Consider the following 27,788-nt stretch of genomic DNA (forward strand, 5'->3'; position numbering starts at 1 on the left):
TGTAAAAAATAGTTTAATTCTGAATGAAAGCATATAATATGCATGCCAAATTCAGTCCAAAATGATTTAACACCCCCCACACACACACAAAAAGGTTGCACATATTTATTCACTGAGCACAGAAGCTGAAAATTGAAAAAAAATGTTTACAAAAATATCCTCACTATCCCAGACAAACAGCATGCTCTTACCTGGTGATATATTAACAAGGGAAGCAAGGGGGGGGGGAGTGATACTAAATACTACCTTAAAGTCCATATGAATAGGCATGTTTTTGCCTACCTCTCCATTCTGGAATAAATAAATAAATAAAAATCAGTTAAAGATTTTAGAAAGCCTGCAGAAATTGTTAAAATCAAAGCATATATAGTTGTAAAGGTAAAGGGACCCCTGACCATTCGGTCCAGTCGCATATGACTCCGGGATTGCGGCGCTCATCTTGCTTTACTGGCCAAGGGAGCCAGCGTACAGCTTCTGGGTCACGTGGCCAGCATAACTAATCCGCTTCTGGAGAACCAGAGCAGTGCATGGAAATGCCGTTTACCTTCCCGCTGGAGAGGTACCTATTTATCTACTTGCACTGCATGCTTTTAAACTGCTAGGTTGGCAGGAGCTGGGACACAGCAAATGGGAGCTAACCCCGTTGAGGGGATTTGAACCACCGACCTTCTGACTGGCAAGCCCTAGGCTCTGTTGTTTAAACCACAGCGCCACCCGCATCCCATATAGTTGTAAAGTAAAGGGAAAGGGAAAAGGGACCCCTGACCATTAGGTCCAGTCGTGGCCGACTCTGGGGTTGCGGTGCTCATCTTGCTTTATTGGCCGAGGGAGATGGCGTACAGCTTCCGGGTCATGTGGCCAGCATGACTAAGCCGCTTCTGGCAAACCAGAGCAGTGCACGGAAACGCCGTTTACCTTCCCGCCAGAGCGGTACCTATTTATCTACTTGCACTTTGACGTGCTTTCGAACTGCTAGGTTGGCAGGAGCAGGGACTGAGCAAAGGGAGCTCACCCCGTCACAGGGATTCGAACTGCCGACCTTCTGCTCGGCAAGTCCTAGGATCTGTGGTTTAACCCACAGCGTCACCCGCGTTGTAGATATGTGTAAATATGAACCTTTTAATTACCCTATGTCACATGTTACCAGTGTCTCCCTGGCATAGAGAGACTTCTGTAACAACCTCTAATGGTAAACAACAATTTCTCCAAACACATTTTGCAGAAAATTCTTTCCTGAAGGAACTTGAAGGCTGACAAATAGCCTTCAAGTTATCCTAGATAGTTATCCTAGACAGATAGTTATCCTAGTCAGGTAACACAATTATAGCACAAGTGTTCTTTCTTTCTTTCTTTCTTTCTTTTGAGAGAGAGAGAGATAAATCTCTTAATAGGAGAACTGTCGTCCCCACTATGATATGGTTTTGTTTGTTTTTTATGAAAATGAAAAACAAGCTTTACCAAAAATAAATAAATCCTATCATACTCACAAATCCAGGGATCTCACAGGCTGTTTCTCGGTTATTTTGTTCTGGGTCACAGTAGATCCTTAACTTTTGGACATCAAACTGTAACATGAAGATTATGAACTCATTAGATACCCATTTTTTGATGCTTTTAATTAAAAACAACAGATTTCTGCAGAAATGAGGAGAACTGGATTTAAGAGTGGAAAAATGAGAAACAGATAGAACCGAAATTGGCAGAACCCTCCATTCATACTCATGAGCACTCCAACCAAGTATCTTGAGCCTCAAGTGGTCCAAGGGGAAATAACCCATTCTGTCTTACTCATATTGATTTACAGAACTATTTTACAAGTTAGAAACATATAAAGGTCATTCATAATCAGAAATAACATCCATAATCTCTTGGAACATCTTACATTCTTAAGTCCATTTCTTAAGGAATTACTTGTAAAAGGGCAGGTTATGCTTATATTTGTGTAGCAGAATGCAAACGTGGGCAGAAAGTGCTGAAAGTTCCTTAAAAACAGCTCAGACTCACACATTGGTAGTTTATGCATTTACTTATTGTACACCAAGTCCTCTGTAATGACACCAAGGTCAATGAATGCAAAAGGGAAACAGCTGCTTACAACTCTTATATTCCCCTTGCGCAAACAATTCACACTGGGTATTCTGTTCTTCAAAAACATTCAAGGCAAATACTGGTTTGGTCCTGACATCTCACTAAATAATGGTTTATGCTAACCATAGTTAAGAATCCACACCATGGTTTGAGCTACCAAACATACAACAGGCTTATTGTTTCTTGATGTTCATCTGCTTTTGTTTTCCATCTGTTCACCCTCATTCACTAAACTTAATTGAACTTGTTCCAAATAATCATGCTTAGGATCAGGCTTAAATCTAAACATTGGGTAGGTGTAACTGCACTCCACAAATGTAGTATTCTGAGCATACATACCTGTACAGTCTCCTCCTTCCCAGAATATTTTCCAATTTGAGTTACTCCACTGATATAGATCCCTAAAACAGGACGCAATGGCTTTATTTCAGTTTCTTGGTCATCTATATATAACGTAACATCTGCTTCTGTTACTAAGAGACGGATTTGATGCCAGCCTTCATCAAACAATGTCTAGAAAAAAGAGAGAGAATTGTAAATATATATTCAACATTCATGTCCCTAAATGTAAAGACATAAACTAATACAAGTTTCAAAACTTGCTACCACCAGTCTGAATTAAGGGCTTAGCCACTAAAGTGCATTATCTACTATAACAACTTAAAGAAATGGCCTAATAATTACCGGTATATCAGACTGGGGGGGGGGGCAAAATTATTTTTGGATTTTCCCATTATTACATGTAGGTGAGTTATAACCATGCCAAGCTACATCTGTCCAGCTTGTGCTTCTCTAGAAGATAGCATTGACCTCCATCTTCTTTATAGAGATTATCTATCTATTTTTGTATTTCTATCATACTTTCCTATACCAAAGGCATAGAAAGGGGTGTATCTTTGGCAATCACTCATAGCCGAGTAAGATTGTCTTCCATAAACACGGTTTTAACAGTGAGTCCGTAAGTGAATAACAAAATAGAATAACAAAATAGAAGAGCAACCTCTGTGTGTGTTTGCTTGTGTAATACAAATGCACACACACACACACACACACACACACACACACTTTGCAGACGGCATCTATAAATCGATCTATATATAAACACTAATTGCTTAAGTTAGTTTGTGTGGGAAAGATAACGGCACAGCTAACACTGCACCATTTCAGATGACAGGTTTTCCCAAACAGTGCCAAGATGGAATCACATTGCACAACATGAGCAGGGACGTGCCACCCAAAGGTGGTTTCTGGGTCTACTTCTTAAGTTTTCTAGAGGAACACAGGCCACATTTTATGTGGCATGCCATTCAGACGTGACAAAGAAGAATGAACGTTTTGTCCTCAGAGATCCGTATTCAAGCACTAACTTCAAAAAATGAGAATCATCTCTGATGCTTTGTTATAACCAACAGTGAAACACTGGATCACTTCACATTCAAAATCACAGTATGGATCACAGATATATCAACACATGAGTGATGTCTTCTTTACCTTCACACGGGGTGCAGTAAAAGTAACAACCTGCGTATCATTTACTAGGCTTGTTGTAGTAAATGACAGCGTTCTGTCTTCTCCGTTTACAGTAACAGCTATTTGTGGCCTTCCATCCAGGCTTAAAATCCTCCACAAATCCCATGTTTTTCTGACTTTAAACCTCTGAGTGGATACAAACACATATGATGGTGGAAGGCCTTCAGGAAAGACATTCCTAGAAAGCAATTTTTTAAAAAAATTAGCAGAACATACGCTCTGAATTCCTAATTCTCAAACAATTATCTGGTCCATTATAAGGAAGTCTTATTTTAGTTAAAAAGGATATAAACTTTTTAAAAAACCAACCAAAAACTGTACCTTGTCAATTCTGACAAGTCAATACGCGAGGTTACTTCATAAGCTTTCGCACTGGTAGATGGAATCTGGATTCTCTTTTTCACCTTTTTCTTCACACCTAAACCTAGAAGTATATCAAATCCTTTTTCATCTCGTGATGCCACAGGAATTCTTGTTGGGCAAACTGATTCTGAAAAGCAACCAAAATACACACAATGTTTAATTCACGGATGTAGTAACCGAAGTATAACTTTGAAAGCATAAGGTGCAATTTTATACCATTAGGCTGGTGCACAAGTTATTATGTTGTTTGAACTGAGAGTCCAGTTCAAAGCATCCTTTGGAAAACTTAATGAGAAGCTCACCATTGACTTTGGTGTGCTACATAAATTGGAGATAATGAACCTATTTTCAGCCCAAGGAAAACATTCCACCAAGTGGAACCTTCTAGGGAGCACCCCAGTGATGGGTGTGACACCAGTAGATGTAGACAGATACATACCACTCTCCATGCAAGGAAGATGTAGAATCACAGTTCAAGAGGACATTTCTAGCCAGCTAAAATCACAACAGGAGGGCACCCTGAGAGATCTGGTCTGGGAGGATGTGGCTTGGGTCGAGTCCTGTGGACCAGACAGAGGGGTGTGGAGGCTCATATTCAACCCTTCAACCTAAAGTTTCCCACCTCTGACATAAATGTGAACTATGGTTATTTGAGCATATTTTTTCCTATGTGAAATATCAGGACTTTTGGAATGCCATTGTCACTGACCAGCCCTGTATAGTTTTGATGCTCAAAAGCATTTTACGATACTCTTAAGTTTTCATATATGCAGCCACACATGTGGGCAGCTACCTGAACCACAACTATCTGAGAGAAGTTCTGTGTGAGCATGCAAGGGGCCACCAACATGGAGGGATATCAAGATAGTGCAACAGTTTGTTTCAGCAGGAGGCCAATTTGTGCTGGTGTGATTAAAATCTGTGAGCCACACATTGCCAAATGGAGAATTCATCTTCTTGCACTGGGAGGGTGCAAGCATTAAACAGGCTAATCCTACACAATGCTGCCATGTTGTCACATAAACTGGTGCAGGTTAAAAGCAGAAAGCCACCTGCTTTAAAATTTAAATTATGAGGGTGAAAGACATACTTTGCTGCTGTGAAGGGACTGAGAAACACAACATCATTAAATTTGAAATGCACCAAACCTTGCTTTAGCTTTATGAGCTGCGGTGAGCCTCAAGTTTATGCACTTCTCTCTCTGCTCTTTCTGCAAGAAGAGGACACTAAAAACTTCCACTTTTGTTTTAGAATAAACTGCAGTCTTCTGTTATGTCCAAATTCAGGAATCTGTAGTTTAATCTTACTATGCTTCATTGACAAACTTGGATTCCTCAGTTTGAAGGTAATACTATAAAAATTACAGCTTTCAGTCTGCTCTGCTCATACTTGAAGATAGAAAGGAGAATGGAGGGTGGTGTGCCAAAGCTTGCCACAGCTCTCTCTCATAACAGGAAACCATGGTTTGATAATATACCTGAACTAGACCACTGTTTACACTTTCCCTTCTAGAGCTATTGGCAAGCCAAAAAGTGGCAGACCTTGTGCCAGACACTACTAACTCCTCTCTGTTGCTCCTGTCCTAAGAAGAAGAAGAAGAAGAGTTAGGATTTGATATCCCGCCTTTCACTCCCCTTCAGGAGTCTCAAAGCGGCTAACAATCTCCTTTCCCTTCCTCCCCCACAACAAACACTCTGTGAGGTGAGTGGGGCTGAGAGACTTCCAAGAAGTGTGACTGGCCCAAGGTCACCCAGCAGCTGCATGTGGAGGAGCGGAGACGCGAACCCGGTTACCCAGATTACGTGACTACCACTCTTAACCACTACACCACACTGGCTCTCCATTCTAACCTTTTGTGCTGGTAGCCCTTCATTCTACAGTCCCTCCTGGTATAATAAGGATTATCCACTGAAGAAATCCACTGAAACCCCATTCTGTAGACCCTACACAGTGAAGCAAACTACAAACTACTTGCATTCAACGAGTTGTGTTTTGACTTCTTTGCATTCACCAAGACTGCTACAGACTGGAAATGAATTTGATTCTAAAAGAATGTTATATGAAAACAATTGTAGCTGGCTGAATGCTACTTAAAAAAATAACACAAAATACAATACTGGGCACTTAAGGTACAATGTTAAAAAGGAATTTTAAAAAGTAGGAATGTGCCAACTTTTCTTTGCACTGACACAGAATTTATGGGGAAAGCTCTCTTGTTAAGACTTTAGGGGATGGAGAAATGAAGATGTGGAACTAATGATGATTTTGTAGCATGCTTTGCTAAGATGCAAACATTCAAAGCACTGCATAAAATGGGTCTTGTTTCAGATACAAAAATAGGCAACCCACTCTTTCGTTGTGAGTTGACCAGCCACCCATTTTCACAATCAGCTCCAGAATGGTAGTTGCTGTTCATACTGGAAGCCACTGGTGCCATGAGTGCAAGCAATCACATGAGAACTGGGAATGCATTCAGAACTGAGTTTTGGCATGCCCTTGTCAGGAAATACTAAACCCACCCACCCCTCACCCTAAATTTCTGCATATATGCCATTATCAAACTCCTTCTCATCATGGTAATGACAATTCAGCAGTCAGCAAGACCAACAATCATATCTCTGGAACTGGTTGGGGAAATGGGTTTTTAATCTCAATTCCTGTTGAGAGACATGGATTTAAGAGCAGATAATCTGTTCCCAAATATGTCATTGTACAGTAATGTATTAGGCAATGACAATGGAATGCTTACAATTATAAATGAAAGCAAACATCTACTTAAAACAGAAAGTACAAATAATCATTATAAGGTATCTGATTAATAAAGACACCAGTACAGTTTGTACACCGCAAACCATTTTTTTAACATCAGAACACAGCTGCAAGGTTTGAATGTAGTTCTGCTATTACTTAAGAATCTTGCTATTTTATTTTCATCTTAAAGGTAAAGGGTAAAGGGACCCCTAACCCTTAGGTCCAGTCATGGCCAACTCTGGGGTTGCGGCGCTCATCTCGCTTTACTGTGGCCAGCATGACTAAGCCGCTTCTGGCGAACCAGAGCAGCACACGGAAACGCCGTTTACCTTCCCGCTGGAGCGGTACCTATTTATCTACTTGCACTTTGACATGCTTTCGAACTGCTAGGTGGGCAGGAGCAGGGACCAAGCAACGGGAGCTCACCCCGTTGCGGGGATTTGAACCGCCGACCTTCTGATCGGCAAATCCTAGGCTCTGTGGTTTAACCCACAGCGCCATCTTACTAAGTCCTTTAAAACAAATCTAGTTTTTACATTCAATCAAAATGGAAGTAGCAAGTCACATGCAGGCTAACAGAAGGCATACATGGATTTGATGGTTGTTAGTTCCTGACCCATAAATAAAAGAAATATTATAAAATTGTAATTATTACTATTATCTTTATAATTATCATCATCATCATAAAACAACAAATGATTGCACCATCCATATTCATGGTTCTTTAAAAAGTGGAAGAAGCAAGAAATATGTGGAGAAGAAGTCCTGACCTAAAGAGTTGACACTGAGGCACAACTAGATACAAAGATGAGGAGGGCCTGGATCAGATCTCCTGTAGCGTATGCTCCTAGGATAAGTGTAGATAGGAAGTGGAATTCAGATCAGAGCTGAGGAAGGAAGCCACATGGTACATATCTATTTTGCACCACAAGGCAAACAGCAGTTCTGGGAAAGTGTGACTCTGATCAGAAAACAGCAGATAAGGAAAAGGGTTAACCCAGGGGTAGTTAATGGTATGTCCTCTCCATTGGCCATGCTAGCTAGGACTGGGAGTTGTAGTGTAGTTGGACTACATCTGGAGAGCATCACTTGGCTATCATTAGGTTAATCCCTTTCCACCACAGACCAGTCCAAGCTGGGCCCTCTCTATGGCTCATTTCACCCTTTTAAAGGGCTCGGTTTACCCTTAAAAGAGCAAACAAACGGTGCGTCCATCATGGATGAACAGCTGCCTTGACTCATCTTGTTCCTTTTTGGCAATGCTGGAGAGAATTGCAGTCATGGATTTATTTCTGTTAAGTGTGCAAAGTGTCAGCACCTTTAGGAACAGCACTGTTTCTGACTTGTTTAAAGGGTTTTTAAAAATTATAATAAATATTCAGAGAACCTTCTGAAATCTTATGCATTGCAGTGGGTACATTACACGTCAGGGGTCTGGATCCAAAGGTGGCTTTCAAGTCACAGAAGACTCTTTCCATGAATGGAACAGAACCTTTGGATCCTACCCAGGATCTTCTCTTTTCAAAACATAGAAAGAGAGCAGACTTCAAGTGCTAGGGCTTAAATTTCATCTCACATCAAGCCTGAAACACAGCTATGTCATATAGTTTATTTTAAAATCCCAGAGGGCAGTCTCTGCATTGCCAGGGATAGCTGTAGCACATTATGTGGGGAATATTTTGAATGTCTCTGAAACGGCCCCAAGTATCCTTTGCCAGCAGACCTTTGAAGCATAGGGAAAAAGCAAGAGGGGTGGGCATGAAAGGTTCTGAGGAACATTGCAAAAACAACTTTGTGGTAGAGTAGCTACACACAACCTCCCTGCAAAGAGAGAGTACGTGGAGGGAGGGAAAGGTTTTTCAGTAACACGACTGGATGGGAAACCCATGAGCCTCTGGGTGTTGTTGGACTCCAACTCTCATCAGCCCCAGCCTGCATGGCCAATAGTCAGGAATGATAGGAGCTGTGGTCCAACAACATCAGGAGAGGCACAGGTTCCTCATCCCTGATTCAGTCATTCCAATGGCAGGGTCAGAAAAGGTCAAGCCCTGCAGTTGCTTTCTGCTGATGCATGATACTACAAAAGCATGGGAAGCTAGACTAAAACAAACCCATTACAAGGTAAGTAGGCACACAACCCTACCACAAGCACAGGTAGATTCTGCTTAGGATGAGGAACATTGTGTTGTGTTGATGAGGGCTTGCTCCCATCTCACCTTTTTCAGTTTCTGAACCAACCAAAGACCATAGTTTTTGACCATACCAGTGGTTTCAACACTCAATCAAGTAACCAGTCCCTCTTGGGCCTCTCCACTCACAATGGCTGAGCCATATTATTTATTTAGTATTTTTATTTATTGAATTTATATACTGCCCTATAACCTAGAGGTCTCAGGGTGGTTCACATAACAATATCAATATATAAAACCACAACAAATATAGTCAATATAAAAACAACAACCCAATAACCCCCCATAGTCATCAGTTCACCGCTAAGGCTGCTGCAAAGTCTTGGGGAAGGTCAGCCAACAAAAGTTTCATATTCTTAACCACTAGTCTAGACTTGGGAATTGCCAGATGCGATGATTACAAAGTCTGCCTTGGCAGTGAGCTTCATTTCCTCACTTCTCATGCAAACGCATTTCTCTTTCATACCAAACCTGTGCGTCCTTCTGCTGTACACAATGGTTCCTTGTTCAGATCTACTGAGTGGCATTAATTAAATTATATCTGCCCTTTAATTTGTCAGAAATAAAACAAAACAAAATCAGATCCATACATCAACTTCTTCTCTAAGACTATCAGGGTTGTGATTTTTAACAGACAGCTCGCAGACCATCAATAATCCTGTACACATAATGGGGCAGCAGGCACATCCATACATCTCCCACTGAGTGGGAGGATATACGTAAATCCTAGAAAAGGCCCTTTTCTGAAACACTGGAGAGCTCCTGGCAGTCAGTGGAGAGAAAGTAGGGGTGGAGAACTGGATCCAGCTGTTGGGTCAGTATATCACCCCCACCCCGTCGATCACATGATGTCACAATGATGTCAGGTGACTCAGTTTTGCTCACACATGGGCAAAGGGCTCTATAGATGCCACCAAGCCACTAACTGATAGTGTCTGCAAACCTCCTTTCAGCCCAGTTGCATCTTTACCTGACAACAGCTATAAAACTGGTGGACGTGGCTTGGCTAAAATGGCCTCCTGAGTCAAATGGGGAGGTCTGGTGGGCCTAATTATATCCAAGGGCCAGAGATGCCCCACCCCTGAGCTAGAGGGAGTGATGGCCTGCCTGATGGTATGGCAGCTTCCTATACACCAAAGTACTAAAATAAGTGAGGCCAGCATACCACTACAGCACATCATACTCCTTAAAGGAAAAAGAGATTAATGACTCTGCAGAAAGGCATTAATATTTACCTTCACAGAGTTTCTGCTTTATGACTTCTCTTATTCTGGATATTGCAATATAATCTTCAACATAGAACACATATGTTGACGAGGGCTTGTTGGCAATGGCTCTTAGTTCATCCTCTTCCGTTTCTGACCCAACTCCAATGGCAAACAGAGTGATCTTGTTTTTTCTTGCTTCAGCTGCCACTTCTTTGACATCATCTTGTGACTTTCCGTCGGTAAGTACCACTGCAATTTTTGTAAGGAACCTTGCAGATTTCGCAAATAGGTGATCGATTGCAAACTGAATGGCTTTCCCTGTTCTTGTATTTCCACCCAAGTATTGTATGTATTCCATTCCACTGACGAGGTTTTCATTTGAATCATGAGACCCAAGTGGGATTTCAAGCACAGGATAATCACTGTACTGAACTACTCCAACTTGAATGAACTTTGGTCCAATGTCAAAGTTACTTGTAATATTGACAAGCCACCTTTTGACTATTTCAAAGTTTTCTGGGCCAACACTCCAGGAGCCATCCAATATGAACACTAGATCTGTTGGGGCAGTTCGACAACCTTAAAAATGGAGAAAGAGAAGAGAGAGAAACAGAAATCAAATTCAGTAATCTGTATTGAATGTAATCTTAGTGTTTTATCTTCAAGGGTCAAGGGCATGATATTTTTGCAAACATTTATGCCATGATTTGGTGGGATTGAAACAAAGTTAATTGAAGTTAGGTTTCACTTAAGTCAGTGGGGGAAAGTTATTCATGACTTAAGCTGAATTCAACTAATCAGCAGAGAAATTCTAAATAGGGGGAGCTGTCATAAATTATGTTGTCTTAAAATAAACTGGTGAAGTATGCTAGATCCAAACTCTGTTCAGGAGCCCCAGGGAGGGGTAAATACCAGATGAGCTGGCTCCAGCCCAGCAGAGAGAAAAGGAGCCAGCAAAATACAGAGCCAGCTCAGCCAGCATTACTATGGGAAGTGCAGCCACCTTTTTGGTGCACAGAGGAGAGTCCACAAGTGCCCTTAACAGGTGTATATGGACTGCGATAATGCTCAAAGACAGCTCATGGGAAGCAGCTCAAAAGTGCAAGTGTAAGCATGAAGATAAACAGGGAACAGAGTGCACGTGGCATCCCTATAGACACTCACCATAGCAGCCAGACAGCAGGCACTGCATGCCACGCACCGGAAGGCACACTCACCGCACCAACTGCACTGTCACAAGCAGGAACAGCGCAAAACAGCACAACCAGATAGACAAACACATGTGAAGCACACTCTGTACCCAACATCGCACCACTGACAATCACCTCAAACATCCGCACAGGCTGCTGCCACCAGCCGCACACACCTAAAGAATGGCACACACAGGGAGATGCCAAAGGACAGTTCACTGAAAGCACCCTACGAGATGCTCATAACTAAAGGGCAGAAATGGCAGGGAATACATGCACTTCATTCCTAAAGCCCCAGAAGATGCCCTTGAGGCAGTTGTGGTGTGGACAACCCTGGGCAGAGGCAACAAGTGCCTCCCCCACAGCCCCAGTGCAGTTAACATGCACAGGATTGTACTGCATTTCTCACCAAAATTAACAGGCCTTACATATTTCATGACTACAAAAGGTTCAGCCGGATTTAAGGAAAACCAGCTTTCTTTGAGTTGGAGCCTGTGCTTCCTGTTTGTGGTCTCATCACCTGAGTATTATGAGCCTTTCCGAAAGATGTGCATTGAGCTAATATTTTCCCATTTCCATCTAGTGATTTTCCAATGGAGTTGGGCTCCATTTTATTTTGGCAATGGTTTTGGCAGGGAATAGGAAAGAAACAGTAGCCTAAAAACGGATGATGGCGCCACCTGCAAGTTTCTGTGTCTATAGGTATTTTCTGCTTGCAAGCCATGCCTCAGGTGGTTGGATTTTGTGTGTGTGTGTGTGTGTGTGTGTGTGTGTTTTACTAGACCTCCGTTGCTTTTTAATTGTTGGTATATATTTTGACACATACATTTACAATTTTCTGATGTGGTATATATTGCTGGGCTATTACATCGAGAAACGAGAACTTTCAAACAGATGTGGTAGTCATTTGAGTGAGGACAAAATACAGCAGTACGCATTGCTTTTCCATCGTACATAGGGAGTGCTTTAAACCATTCAAAACTCTGCAGAGTGGTTTGTGGTTATCATAATGCACTGGAGAGAAACCACAAGCTCTCAGACATCATCCGTAAATGGTCACACCTAACCACATCTGGTTGTGTCTAACCACACAGCATTTAACTAAATTCAAAAGTGCACCAGATTAACACACATCCTAGAAATATCTTTCCTGTGCCTTCGTTTGTTATTGTATCCACTACACTGATCACTCGGCATGACATACTTAGTTGATTGCTTCACCTGAATTAAGTCAAAAGACATGGCCAGTGATCCAGAGACTGGTACCTATGTGGGTTTTCTTGCTTTTCTTCTGTCAATGGAAAACACTCTTCATATGCAAAGGCATTTCCCATCTAGATGTTGAGGGTGTCTCAACAGCTGCTGGACAGCAGCCAATGTGCAGCAGAGTGGACTACAACTCCTATCAACACTGATCATTGACCATGCTGGCTGAAGCGAATGGAATACATAGTCCAAAGTACCTGGATTTTGCTACCCCTGCACTAAAGTCATATTTGGATGCCCTTCTTCAGGTACATATTGTGTATGAGGTGAAGCAAGTGACAATGGGGGGGGGAGGCTTAATCAGTGGTAGCATCTTGCTTGTGAATGTTCTCCACAGGGAGACTTGCATAGTACCCATTCTGACATCTCATTGGTGCTAAGCAAATACTTTTTAAAAAATTTCCAGGCTTTTCCATTTTTTGTAATGTTTTTATCTACTATTCTTTTATTTTACTTTGGTCATATACATCTTTTTTTAAAAAAAAAAACTTGTAAGCTACTTTGGAAATATTTACATTAAAGGGTGGCCTATAGATCTTTTTAAATCAATCAACCATTTGTCTGTCTGAGGTTTAAATCTTTTGAGCGACTGTAAATAAAAAAATCCTACTGTAAAGAAAAATAACCCTACAGGGAAATACAGACCTATCCCTTGAAGATAACTTACTAGTGAACCTGAATTCCACAATTTTTATTGCTGGCTTCAACCAGTTATAATGTATAAAACAGAGTACAGCTTAGCTTCAATGTACTGTTAAATAACCTCAAGCCTGCCACATCGCTTCCCCACAGCATCATTCAATATAATTTTCTCTGAGATGATTTAGAGTTCATTGAGGGTAGCTAAAATAAAAATAAAAATGGGCTGCATATTGCTCGGGGGGGGGGGGGGACTTTAGCTCTGTCACAAAGCACACATGCAAAGGCCATTCAAGGTCAATTCCAGACCTCAAAACAGTGCTACATAAACACAAGAAGGACGTATAAGCATGCTTGGAGGATTTGAAGAAATACAAAAAATTATTTAGGGTGGAAAACAAAAGCGGGGGACCCAAAACAGTCCAATGAATAATGCTCATTTGCCACAGACTGCCGAGTGACATGTAAGGCAGAAAATAACTTACAGGGGAAAGAACGTGGAAAGGGGAACAGCTGGTTGGCCAGAACACAAAACAGAATCACTGAGCACTGTAACATTTTGTTGCAGGTCCCATTTGTGAGACATATATTTTAGAACACCTGCTTGGTGCACTTGCTCTTTACATTTTAGGTGTACGCTCCTCTTAAATAAAAGGTTAAGTTACACATAAAACAACATAAAGACTTGACTCAGGTGCCACAGTCCTGCCATGCACCCAAATACACACACCCATAAGCTTTCCTGTCTTGTTACAATTCAGTTTGCCATGCTGTCCAAACTAGGAAACTGTGGTGTAAATACTCTCCACAAACCAGGTTTTCAAACATAAATTGCAACGTGGCTTGTTTGGAGCACACAAAGCAATTTCCTGGATCAGATGTTACTGCAAACTGTAGTTTTAAAACCAACAAACAAACAGGAAGGTTTGATTTATCCAGGTATATGAGGGAAGGTGGATGGGAGAGAAAGGAGGGAGACTACATAGGCACATTGTGCATCCCAGTCCAACAGACTGTGGTCTGTTGAACAGGGAAGATGATGTCTAAACTAGACCAAGTGTAAAAAGGACCCAAGATAGAACAGTACCGCAGACCCAGGGAAAGACTGTAATATTGTTCTGGGGCCAGAGAAGCTGGGGAATTAATGTAAGGACTTATTTGCACTATAAATTTAAAGCTGCATCAAGCCACTTTGAACAGTCTTGCCCCACCCCCCCACCCCGGCAAAGAATCATATTGCCCACACAAGAGCTACAATTTCCAGAGTGGTTTAACAATAAACTCTCTATTCCCTGGGAACTATGGGAATTGTAGCTCTGTGAAAGGAATAGCACACTATACTTCTCATGATTCTTTCAGGTAAGCCACAACTGTTTTAAGTAGTATGATACTGCTTTAAATTTATCATGCAGATGGACCTTAGGTTTGTAAAGATCTCTGATCCAAGCTGTACAAAACCAACGTTACCTTCCTGTGGGAAAAGCGGGGTAAGAAGTCTGAACTTGTCACTTTTGAACTGTCATGCTACGTAGCTTAAATATGGTACCTTAATATAGTCCCTAAAAGAACGTTTATAAGGTATGTAAATCTATCTCCAAAGATATTATCAAGCGCTTTAAAATATTTTAAATGAAACCATTACAATGAAAAATTGCTTACACATTATTTTAAGGAAAGAAGGAACCTCATGGAGGAGAGAAAATGGGGACCATTAGAGAAGCCGCCACAATTTATTAAACAGCCATGGTTAGCAAATAAAGTTGATTCTTACTTGATCTTACATCACCATCTTCAGCCGATATGTAATCACGCAGCAACAACATTAAAAATGCCTGAAGAAACTTTATGTTCTTTGCCATGTATACAGTATTTCCAGCACTTCAAATCCTAAAATAAACTGGGAAAAGAAAAGTTAATTTATTACAATTGCATTAAAATACAAATGCAACATATCTGAAGTGTTTTGGCTTTCTATAGGGTCTAGCCTAACTAGTCCTACTGTGTGCATTTCATGACTTTAATGGCGTTGAGCGAAATGAACAGCGCTAAAATGTATAATACATTTCTGAGAGTGCAAAATTATTTATTTTACTTATTTATTAGATTTATATACCGCCATTCATCATAAGATCTCAGTACAGTTCACTGAATAAAATGTTGGATAAAAACAAGTAAATACGTAAAACAAAACAGCAAAACAATAACGCCCCCCTCCCACAGGCACATTTAAAAGGATGTAGAATATTAACCAGCCAAAAACCTGGTTGAAGAGGAACATTTTAGCCTGGTGCCTAAAAGTCTGTAATGAAGACACTAGGCAAACCTCCCTGGAGAGAGCATTCAACAAATGGGGAGTCACTATAGAGAAGGCCCATTCTTGTGTTGCCAACCTCCGGACTTCATGTGAAGGAGGCACATGAAGCATCTCAGATGATGAAGGCAGGGGTCTAGGATGGTTTTGACCTATAAAGCCTTAAATGGCTCAGTATTATAATGCTTGAAGGACTGCCTCTCCCCAGGTAAACCATCCCAGACCCCTGCGTTCATCATCTGAGATCCATTCTTAAGGAAATCAGCCCTGAGTGCTCACTAGAAGGACAGATCGTGAAGCTGAGGCTCCAATACTTTAGCCAACTCATGAGAAGAAAAGACTCCCTGGAAAAGACCCTGATGTTGGGAAAGATTGAGAGCACAAGGAGCAGGGGACGACAGAGGACGAGATGGTGGGACAGTGTTCTCAAAGCTACGAACATGAGCTTGACCAAACTGCGGGAGGCAGTGGAAGACAGGAGAACCTGGCATGCTCTGGTCCATTGGGTCACAAAGAGTCAGACACGACTAAACGACTAAACAACAAGAGTTCAAAACCAGCACTTACGTAAGAAACTAAAGTGTACATCAGGGGTGGGGCAGCTGTGGCCCCTCCAGATGTTTTTTGTCGCTAACACTCATCTGCTCCAGCCAGCATGGCCAATGGTCAGGTGTGACGGGAGGTGCAACTCAACAACCTCTGGAGGCCCACAGGTTTACCATCTCTGGCCCACATGGCTTCTCTGCCACTGGGGATATAAGAGTCAGAAATTCACTACAGTGGGTTCAGTCTACTAGAGTATTGTGCTAGTGCTCCCCCACTGAGTCTTCAGCCCTGGCAAAGTCCCAAAGTATACCCAGATGGCACACTCAAGCTGCATGGAAGAGGAGATAAAACTGCTTGCAAGGAGCAGCATGCTTATGGCTCCTCCTCCTCCTTAAAATGTTTATTATAGAAACACTGCTCTATGATGAATTCCTACTGGGTTTTCCAGAAAGGCGTAACAGTCCATACAGAGACTGCTGTGCAAGTGGCATGCCGGTGACCTGTTATGAAACTGCTCAAAGAGCTGCATAAAAGCTGAGAACCTGCTTCAACGATGCCAAGCTCTAGTCTGGCATTTGCAAGCATCCTCGGGGCTGCAAGTCTATGGAAACCAATAGCTATTTCCTTTGCAAAGAGCAGCCAGGGAAGTACAATGAAAAGAATGCCATTGATTTGCCATTAACATACATACAGCCATCCAGCAGATGGAAACCTCAACTTCAACAAGCCCTTGGCTTCACAAACAGCAGTACAACGGTTGCCAGGGTTTTATTAGAACAGTGAGCAAAATAAAGTTTTATAGAGCACAGGAAAGGAAAACAGAAGGTGCAAATACAGTAAACAATGGTTAAGGCTCTGCTCCAGCTCTCCTCTTTAATGGAGGTACAAATGAGGGGGCCTTCTCTGTGCTGGCACCCCAGAGTGGCACAGCTAGCACCAGCATTACAAGATTTTCAGGTGAAGCTTTTCCTATTTGTGCGAACATTACAGATTGGGAATATGATTTGGGGAACTATATTTGATTCTGCTTTTAGCTGCCTGGGTTGTTGTTTTTGTCATGCATATATTTTGTTATGCTTATTTGTTGGTTTTAACATGTTGTGTGCATGAGTCTCATGTTTCTGTACACCTCTGTGAATTTAACAGGTATTATACAGAACAACATTCTAAATAAATAAAATGTGCCAAATTGGGGGTGGGGGTGGGGGTTCAACTTGCATATTTGGGGCCAACTAAGATCCCCGGATGTACAGGCTTTGGCACTTGTGGTATGGTTTATTTAAAGTTTCCTGTTATGCCCAAACTTGGAAAGCGTGCTTTAATCTCAGTCTTGTGCTGATTCCATATCCTAGTTTGTAAGTCAATGTTTGCAAAGCAATCCAGCCCTTACACCCTGCTCTGCTCTGCCAGTCAAACTGGCTTCCAGCCAGCCATCAAACTTGAAAGTGAATATGAGGCCCACTAGTCAGAATGGGCGCTCCAAGGGAGAGGGAGGGCCTGCACTATCCTGGGGTCTGCAGGATCTCAGGGTAGTATCACAGCCACGGACAGCCAACATCAGGCTCTTTCCAGTCCCAATTGCTGTGCCAAACTGGAGCTGGAGCAAGAATCGGGGCCTTCAACCTGCTCCCACCACAGCACCACTAAGTTTAGATTGTGTCCTTAACCCACTTTTTGTTTGTTTGTTTTGTTCAAATGTAATTTAAACAAAGGAAAATAGAAGTGCTAAAGCTAATGTGTGAATAAAAGAGTGCTGGGACTTAGAGCAAGATTCTCAATAAGCCATGGTCATTGTTATTTGAACCAGGCCTTAGCGTGCAATTCCACACAAACTTGCATTGTTTTACTCCCAGACTTTAATGAGATTTAAGCAACCTAAACTTCATACAGGATTATAGCCTTAGCCAGTTTGGGCGTGCAAAGGGGACTGCATTTTGTTGTTTATTTAACTTGCACATTTAGGCTCCAATCCTGCACATAGTCTCTGATAGCAAGCCAACATATATTTATTTTGGATTTTCACTAGTGGTGTTACATTTGTATACAATTATATGAAATCCATCATGGTCCAACTTTTAAAAAAACTTCTCTCTAAGAACAACTTTTGGATATTTCACTGCTGACTTGGGACTATATGAAAGGGAATAGGAACAAAACCTACATACAATGTTTATTTCCACTCAAACCAAGTTCCTGCTATTTATGTAACAAGAGAGAACTCTAAAGAAATTATACCTGTAACATTTTAAAACATGAGGCCAGAGAAGCTTGATCAGCATTTTGTTCCTTTACTTTAAAGCAGCTAACAGGACTCCTCCAGTTTTGAGTGGACGAGGGATACCATCCAATCTGACCCAAACCCATATCTAAGTTCACTCTCAACCCTATAAGCTGCTATTAGCAGACTGACTGAGGAAGAAGACAGGCTTGCTGGGGGTATTTATATTATTTTTCTCTGTTGGGGAAAACAGCACTGCAGGTATGTGGGTTAGAAAGGAAAAACAGCACAGAATGAGGTGTTAAAATGCCACCTACCCCAGGGCCTCTGTTCCATTTAGAAAATTATGATACCAAAATTTATATACTTCTAAACTAAGGAGTCGTTTAGACCACTCTTCCATTGCTTTCTTCTAAATGTTCCCAACTGCAACAACCATCATCCTTGACTATCGGCCATGCTGGCTGTGGCTGAGATTTGCAATCCATAATGCATGGTCAGCACCAGTTTGTGGGAGGCTGGTTTAGACCATCTAAGGTTGCAATCTGAAGCACAGCTAATACGGTGAGTTCAATAGGACTGTTCCAAGTGAACTTGCTAATGATCGCGCTGTAAGTGTGGAATGGGATTCACTAAGGGCTGCAGCAGCACAGCAGCCTAACTCAGTAAAACCTATGACAACAGCATCATGATTATCAGAGCACCAGTTTTGCTGATAGTTAAAACGGGAGTGACAGCGGAGAGAGGACTGTTGAGGAACTCTGCTCTTGCATTTAATGTTCTTACAGCCATCATGCTTTGCCCTATGATTCTAAGACATCCCTCACACGAGAAGCCTATTTAAAAACGAGAGTTCTAGATAAAGCATCTCCCAGAAGACAATACAGTGGTACCTCGAGTTACATATGTTTCAGGTTATAGACTCCGCTAACCCAGAAATAGTACCTCGGGTTAAGAACTTTGCTTCAGGATGAGAACAGAAATCGCACGGCGGCAGCGCAGCAGCAGTGGGAGGCCCCATTAGCTAAAGTGGTGCTTCAGGTTAAGAACAGTTTCAGGTTAAGAAAGGACCTCCGGAACGAATTAAGTACATAACCAGAGGTACCACTGTACACGTAGTTCTTTCTAAAGGTAGTTCTTTCTAAAGTTAGGTTATCAGACAACCAGTCAAACTTGGCTACCTACTGATACCACTACAGTGGTACCTCGGGTTAAGAACTTAATTTGTTTCGGAGGTCCGTTCTTAACCTGAAACTGTTCTTAACCTGAGGTACCACTTTAGCTAAAGGGGCCTGCCGCGCTGCCACCGCACGATTTCTGTTCTCATCCTGAAGCAAAGTTCTTAACCCGAGGTACTATTTCTAGGTTAGCGGAGTCTGTAACCTGAAGCGTATGTAATCCAAGATACCACTGTAGTTGAAAGAATCTACCACAGAAGCTATACATTGATAATTTGAAACATACTGATTCAGTCCTAAATAAGTGATAGGCAAATTCCCCGCAAAACAATTCTGAATTAACTTTGTATTTTATGAGCTTTCTCTGCTGATATGTTTTTGAGTTTTTGCTCTCTAGAGTCCCAGGTACAATGTTAGCAAATACATTCATAGTGCTGCATGCATCTACGTTATTGTACTGTTCCTGAGAAATTATAGTTTAGTTTCACCTGCCATCATGGGGAGCTATCTGGAAATTCGACTCCCCTCCCCCTACAAACACCCTTAAGTAAAAAGAAGGGGTTTTAGATCTGGAAAGGAAGGGACAAGCACATCAAACATTTGCAGCAAGAAGCAATCAAGATATTTCACTAAAGAAGATACTCACCAAACTAAAGACTGCTTTGTCAGGTCATGGAATTCATAATGAGCCACCCAAGAGGGTCATCAAGAAAAAGGCTTAATATTAAATAACTTCTATCTTTGGGGCACTTGCTCTTCTGAATACTAACTGTGCATGCATAGATCTCATGTAACATTCCAAACTGGATAAAGCTTCTGGAGGAATGCCAGTCAATTTGCAAAACACTTGACCATTATGACCTGGATAAATCCATAGACTGAACCAGCTAATTAAAATTTCAGCACCATCACCACACTAAATTGTCCTGACAGAAGCATAAACATTACAGCGAGAAGTTCCTCCAAGAATAGGACATCCAATCGCCCTCCTCCCAAATCCTGGTGCACATCTAAGTATCAGCAGAAGAAAACTATGTGGAGCTTGCAAGAACATTGAGGGTAAATCTGCCCTAACACACAAACGCCCCTGAAACAAAACAGAAACCACAGAAAACTCCCCCCAGTTATGAATAATGGAACTCAAAAGAGCCCACATCCATGAAACACGTAGTAAAACCAGAGTCTTTTCTTGGCTTCCACATGATGTCTAATTCACTCCTTCCAGCTTGAGCCTTTTGTATCCAACTGGTTCACGGGAGCTTTAAAAAGTATTGTACTTCAGTTCCTTAGTGTCCTTTTGCTAAATAATCTTCCCAAGTTTAATGCCGAAGCAGCATGATCTCAACCTTTTCCCAGTCTTCCAAAAACATGTTAAAGGTCATTTAGATTAGCCTGTGTCCCAAGAGAAACTTAACACTTTTCTCATGTTGCACTGTGACATGAACAGCTCTCACAATCAGGCCATTACATTTGGCTTAAACACAAAAACCTAAAAATGACTGCAATAGAAAATGAAAGGAGGAAACAGATCTAGAATTATCTTATTTCTGATGTACTGCCTAGGACCTTCATACACAATGCCCAGACTTGCGCCACAGAGAGCTCACTTTGGTGCTGCTAATACAGCGAAAACAACATGGGAGGCAGCAGTTACAAGTTACCGGTCTCTGCAGCCACAGCAGGCGCTGTGATTCTCTAGCGGTTTGACTTCACTCTCCGAGGCACACTCCATTGCCTCTTGAGATAGACTGATGCCAACAACTTCGTTCACCTCATTGGACAATAAAAACCCATGCATATTTACAGCATAAGGAACACACACACACACATACACAGAGCACTGTCTAATTTTGGCGCCCAGCACATAGGGATACATCTATTTATGGTGATGTGCAAATAGAAAAGACAAGAAATCAAAATAGCAAGGAGTGAACAAATACTGGAACAACAGAACTCATACCAGCACCCCTTCAATTAGTACCATAGTCATAGTGTTGCTTCAGGTTTGATACAGGAATACTGATAAGTCATAGTTTTGCATACATCTTCAGGGATAGCTGCATTCCATTGCATAAGACAAAGTGTATGGATGAGTTGGTAGTAATGTTTTGGATTGGTGGAACCATTCATTGAAATGTGTTTTTTTAAAAAAAAACAACTCTTGGAGAGACAGAGCTTATTTTTGATATGATTCAATCAAGGCCACTGAACCCACAGACTCCTTGTCTACAACAGAGGAAGTTCTTGTTGTGCACTAGTGTTTGAAGCAACACAGAAGGTCTGTCCTGCTAAACGCAGTTTGTTCTGGCAAGTGATCCTGCCTGCTAAAGTCGACCCATTTTAAGATTACATTGTGCTAGAATGAAATAAGTCATTAGTCATTAAGAGGGTGGAAAGGGGGCTGGGGGGCAAGTCTTAACCACAACATAGGAGATCCTTGACTTGATATGCTTGATTTACTGAAAAACATGTACGCTGTAGGGTGAATGAATTGCGTAACATGCCAGAATTGCAAGCTCAGGATGTTGGCTGTTAACAACCAGTTAAGTCAATGGTTTTCCCTGGAAACCATGATTTCATACAGCCTATGAAAAAGAGAACATAGATGTTATTTTTCTCTCTGTCAAGGAACATGAGATTCCACAGTGCTCTCCCTTCATAAATTAATCTAACAAAAATAAAACATGCTAATCATTGAGAGGGAATGAGCACAGATTCAAGAGAGCTGAAAATACACTTTCTTCACACTGTGGGCATTGTTTTAAGCAAGAGGCATGCTTAGAAATGGCTGCATTCAACACAAAGGCACACTAAAATTGAAGTGCATGCATTTTGTTTTGAGGAGGAAGAAGCAAAGCTCAATGGCAGAGTATATATTTTGCATGACGAAGGTACCAAGTTCAATCCCTGGAAGCTCCAGTTGAAAAGGGAATATAAGCAGCATTGGAAAGACCCCAAACCTTAGGGAGTTGCTACAAACTGGAAAGTTGGAAGTTGCCACAGAACAGAGAAAGGAGAAGCAGAACTAAGATGGGAGGCGCATGGCAGAAAGACAGCTGGAGAAAGGAATATGGGGCTAAAACTCAATCCTGAACATTTAAGGCCACATTTCCATATAGTACATTCCTGCCATCTGATAAGCATTGGGCTAGTATCCCTAGCTAGCAGGACCAGTGATCAGGGATGATGGGAAATTTAGTCTCAAAACATCTGGAGGGCCAAGGTTGAGGAAGCCTGACATACTAGTATAGCTAGTATGGGGGATTCAAAAGCTGTTGAGGGGTAAATCTGCAAGAAACAACCAACAAATAAGAGAAGCTTTAAACACCTGTCACCGTTTCTCCCCGACAAGTGACCCTCTGCTTCACTTTAGGGCTTTGAAGCCCCCTGTCTGAGTAGACCTAGTTAACACTGTGCTTTCAAATGGCTTACTCACTAAAAGGGGCCATCACTACTTTCAGCCACACTGGCGGAGGCTCTCAAGAACAAAGTAAGGCTTATCACATTGCATGTTGGGTAATCCGATGGTGGCCCTGCATATGGGAACTGTTGGGTGGCCCTGCATATGGGAACTGTGATGATCCCATTTAAAAGTCTAGCTACTACTCCAGAGACCTAGAAGGGAGGAGTGCAGATGGGTGAGTGGCCAGCACATTAGAGCCAGGTGGCTGCATTACCCCATGGGTTTCATGCTGCCTTTAAGTAGCTGGACTCCCAAGGACAGCCTCGATGGATGCTCTCAGTCTGTGGAAGGAAGGTGCTGGCACAGCAGCAGTTCCTGCCTGCTGGCCCAATGCATACAGTTGGGGTCCTGAAGGTGAAGACTGCTAGTGGACCACTTGGAGTGCCTGTGCCCTCAGCTGGCCCCTCCACGGCTCTGGGCCTCTACAGAGATGCAGTGACTCCTCATGTAAATCCCTAACTTTCTACAGTGTTAGAATGACAGCTTTGTGACTGCGAATACACAATGTTCTGGAAACCTGAGAGGAACAGAGAACACTTGCCATGCCAGAAATCTGACATTACTAAAGGTGGCAAGTGCATTTTCATACACATTTTTGGAGCTCATTTAAATTCTGCCGAGAGAGGGAAAAAATGGGTGGAGTTCCTTATTAAAACCACAGGAGGCACATATATTACATTGGAATCTATGGTGCCAACTCGTACTAATTTATGTAAAAGACCAAAATATCTTGCAACTTTCAAACAGCTTTTCGCTTCCCTTCAGGTCTGATTCTAGACATGATTCTCTGCAACTGCAGGAGGATGGATGGCGGCTAACAGATTGAGGTTGAATCCTGACAAGACAGAAGTACTGTTTTGGGGGGACAGGAGGCGGACAGGTGTGGAGGACTCTCTGGTCCTGAATGGGGTAACTGTGTTCCTGAAGGACCAGGTGCACAGCCTGGGAGGCATTTTGGACTAACAGCTGTCCATGGAGGCACAGGTCAAATCTGTGTCCAGGGCAGCTGTTTACTAGATCCATCTGGTACGCAGGCTGAGACCCTATCTGCCTGCGGACTGCCTCGCCAAAGTGGTGCATGCTACGTGGGGCTACCTTTGAAGGTGACCCGGAAACTACAACTAATCCAGAACACGGCAGCTAGACTGGTGACTGGGAGCAGCCGCCGAGACCACATAACACCGGTCTTGAAAGACCTACATTGACTCTCAGTATGTTTCCGAGCACAATTCATAGTGTTGGTGCTGACCTTTAAAGCCCTAAACGGCCTCTGAAGGAGCGTCTCCACCCCCATCGTTCTACCCGGACACTGAGGTCCAGCACCGAGAGTCTTCTGGCGGTTCCCTCACTGCGAGAAGCCAAGTTACAGGGAACCAGGCAGAGGGCCTTCTCAGTAGTGGCGGCCTCTCTGTGGAATGCCCTCCCACCAGATGTCAAAGAGAACAACTACCAGACTTTTAGAAGACATCTGAAGGCAGCCCTGTTTAGTGAAGCTTTTAATGTTTGATGTATTAACAGTATTTTAATATTTTTTTGGAAGCCGTCCAGAGTGGCTGGGGAAGCCCAGCCAGATGGGCAGGGTATAATTAATAAATTAGTAGTAGTAGTAGTAGTAGTAGTAGTAGTAGTATTTCTGATGCTGCCTTAGAGCTACAGGCTGCAGAGCTTGGCCAACTTCCTGGGGAAAGCAACTTCAACATGAGTACATAGTCACTTCTACTGCAATCAAGTGCCCTACATCAGCAAGAAACTGATGGATGAACAGTTTCTGATTATATAATCAATGGCAATGTCTACATTTTCTTTGCTAAGACAAGGTAAATTTATGTTCAGTGGCTGCTTTCTGCAGGCGATTGAGGTTGCAATCTTGGAAGAAAGCCCACCCAAGAAAGTGTGACTTGCATCTGAGTCTAACCGTAAGAGTACATTGCAAAACTCATTGTGTGTATCTCTGTGGAACCTAAAACATCATTGCTATTTACAAATAGTTACGAATCGTGCACTTTGCAGTAAGAGTAGTAGAGAGCCACAACTAAGAATATGAAAATGAATGTTAAATGTAGTTAGAATTTCATGACCAAAAAATGGCTGTTCTGTCTTGGAAAATGTGTTATAATAGGCCTATAAGAAGCCAGTGTTCTTCCCAATCTGTTTTTTTAAGGAAGTCATGAGCAAAGGAAATACAAGTTAAGATCAACTGCCAAATATGTGCAACATGACAGCAACATATGTGGATGCCTGGTATTAAGAAACTCTATTCTTATGCATCATTTGCTCTGCAATAGTTTTTATACTATTTGTGAACCAAATTGGAATGTTTCTTGTAAGATGTCCAAAACAAAAAAGACTTTTCATGAAGTCTTTGATCTTACAGTACTAAAGCTTTATAATTTGGTACTCTGCATGCAGCTACAGAAAATCATGCCTGGCCAGCTTTATATTATTACTTTTCCTTCTTTTGTCTTCTACATTCACTAAGTGAAGCTAAACATTGCACCCAGTTCCATGATTTCCCTTTCCCCCTTCTTTGGGTTTTTTTTTAAAGCACACAATGAAGCTGCTGGTGCATCAGATTTGAAGGTGGCTTAAGTGGTGGAGGGTCACTACTTAACCCTTTTCCTTCACACCATTTTCCACTCCCTCCACTTTCAGCTATTTCTGCCCCTGCAAAGGAAAATATACCAATTTATGAGATCCAGATTTGTAGAGCTAGAAAATATTTAGAAGCAATATAGCACATTCTCTCCCTTTTTCCATTAGCAGATTCCTTCCATCAGAGGGCAAACATCACTGGATGCCACCCACAGAAATTCCAAATAAAAAAACCAACAACCACAACGTACTTTGTATTAACCAATATTATATTAACCAATATTTAATAAGAACATAGTTTGCATTAACCAATAACTCAATAATAATAATAATAATAATAATAATAATAATAATAATAATAATAATAATAATAATTTATTTATAGCCCGCCCATCTGGCTGGGTTTTCCAAGGCACTCTACTAGGGTTACCAGACATCCCCAGTTCCCGGGAACAGTCCCCAGATTTGTAAATCTGTCCTCAGAAAATGTGGCAGCGGCAGCCTCAGCAGCTCAGAGCCAGCCTGGTAACGCAGTTGGCTCTGGCTGGCTTCAGGAGCTGCTTGCTGCCTGCTACCGTGGCGCCCACCATTTTTCCTCTCTGGAAGTCCCCATATGATGTGTTGCACACAAGACACATCATATGGGGACTTCTGGAGAGGAAAAATGGCGGGCGCCACAGCAGCGAGCAGCTCCTGAAGCCAGTCAGAGCCAACTGCGCTACCAGGCTGGTTCTGGGCTGCTGACTGCCGCCGCCACTGCCGAAGGGGAACCGGGGGTGTCCGGCGGTACAGATCTCCTTCCCCCTTTGTTTTGACTGATCAGGGGAGGCTCAGAAGTTGCAGGCGGGTGGCGGTTGCCCAGTTTTTTTAAAAAAAACTATGCATTTTTGTTTCACAGGGTGCAAAAGAAGGGCTTTGTACCTTGCCTGGCAGAGAAACCACGTGCCTTGCGCCCCTCTTGGGCAACGGCCGCCCACCCGTGACTCCCGAGCCTCCCGTGATCTGTCAAAACAAAGGGGGAAGGGGGCAGGAGATTGGGCAAGGCTCAGGAGTCACGGGCGGGCAGCGCACCATTGCCCAGTTTTTAAAAAACTCTATGCGGCAACCGCCACATTCCCTGTTGAAGTACTATTGCGGCCCACGTGGTATAAAAAGTTGGACCACCCTGTTCTATACTGTTAAGAGTTTTTGGAAATGTTGGCTATATGCCTAAACCCTGGATCCAGCGAGTGTTAAAATCTAAGCAAGGATTCAAATTCCTGGAATAGCCAGGCTAAGTGTGGGTTTTTAAGGTAAATAAGGGAGTGACTCTGTGCCAGAAGCCAAAAAACTCCAGGATGAAATATTCATCCATAGCCCACAATGAATTTTATTTCATAGAGGCATAGAATTGTAGAGTTGGAAGGGACCATGAGAGTCATCTAGTTCAACCCCCTGCATTGCAGGAATCACTTGCCCAGCATAGATATTAAAAAAGGTAAAGGGACCCCTGACCATTAGGTCCAGTCGCGAACAACTCTGGCGTTGCGGCACTCATCTCACTTTACTGGCCGAGGGAGCCGGCATACAGCTTCCGGGTCATGTGGCCAGCATGACTGAGCCAGAGCAGCACACGGAAATGCCATTTACCTTCCCGCCAGAGCGGTACCTATTTATCTACTTGCACTTTGATGTGCTTTTGAACTGCTAGGTTGGCAGGTTGTTTTACACACAGGCATGAAAACTTTCAGTAACTTTCTTGTTTTTAAACATCTGGCAATCCAAGATCTTAGGGCACAATTTTGAAACAAACCCATTAGGTCATCTTGCCCCTACCCTGCCAATACAATTTTCCTCTGAACGCTATAGCCGTAAGTGTCCTGCTCAGTCCAAATCTACATGTTACAAAACTGCATACAAGTTTGCCAGGATTCCATATACTTTTGCAAGGCAAGCAGCCAAGGGAACTCCTGAGCCAGGATTTTCCAGATGGTGCAGAAATATGCTGTTGACCCAGCACAGTTATCCAGTGACCTTTTTTCATTCCATGGTTGAGTTTCAGTCATTTTTTACAACCATATTTGAGATCTAGGAACTAGGTTTAAAGTCTGGTAGCGGTCAGGGCAGGAAGCACCACTAGGGGATAGGCTACAACTCCCATCATCCTTGACAACTGGCCAAGCTGGGAAGAGCTGATGAAAGATGTAGTCCAAAACATCTGGAATGCACCAGACTGGCAAAGACTGGTGTATGTGATGGAGAGAAGAAATGAGTTCC

General features: G+C 42.4%; 1 protein-coding gene across 1 annotated transcript in view; it reads right to left on the reverse strand.

Annotated features, from left to right (window-relative positions):
• COL21A1 (collagen type XXI alpha 1 chain) overlaps window positions 1-27,788 on the reverse strand; it is a 126,328-nt gene that overhangs the window by 61,625 nt on the left and 36,915 nt on the right. The window contains exons 3-9 of the mRNA XM_083495809.1: window positions 14,996-15,121; window positions 10,157-10,708; window positions 3,940-4,108; window positions 3,580-3,796; window positions 2,428-2,601; window positions 1,488-1,565; window positions 283-291 (exon numbers count right to left, since the gene is read on the reverse strand). Coding sequence (XP_083351935.1) covers window positions 283-291; window positions 1,488-1,565; window positions 2,428-2,601; window positions 3,580-3,796; window positions 3,940-4,108; window positions 10,157-10,708; window positions 14,996-15,083 — 1,287 coding nt within the window. The 5' untranslated portion in view covers window positions 15,084-15,121. The remainder of the gene's footprint in view (window positions 1-282; window positions 292-1,487; window positions 1,566-2,427; window positions 2,602-3,579; window positions 3,797-3,939; window positions 4,109-10,156; window positions 10,709-14,995; window positions 15,122-27,788) is intronic.

Source organism: Podarcis liolepis (genome assembly GCF_965112155.1).
Source record: "Podarcis liolepis genome assembly, chromosome: 3".
NCBI classification, from domain to species: domain Eukaryota; kingdom Metazoa; phylum Chordata; class Lepidosauria; order Squamata; family Lacertidae; genus Podarcis; species Podarcis liolepis.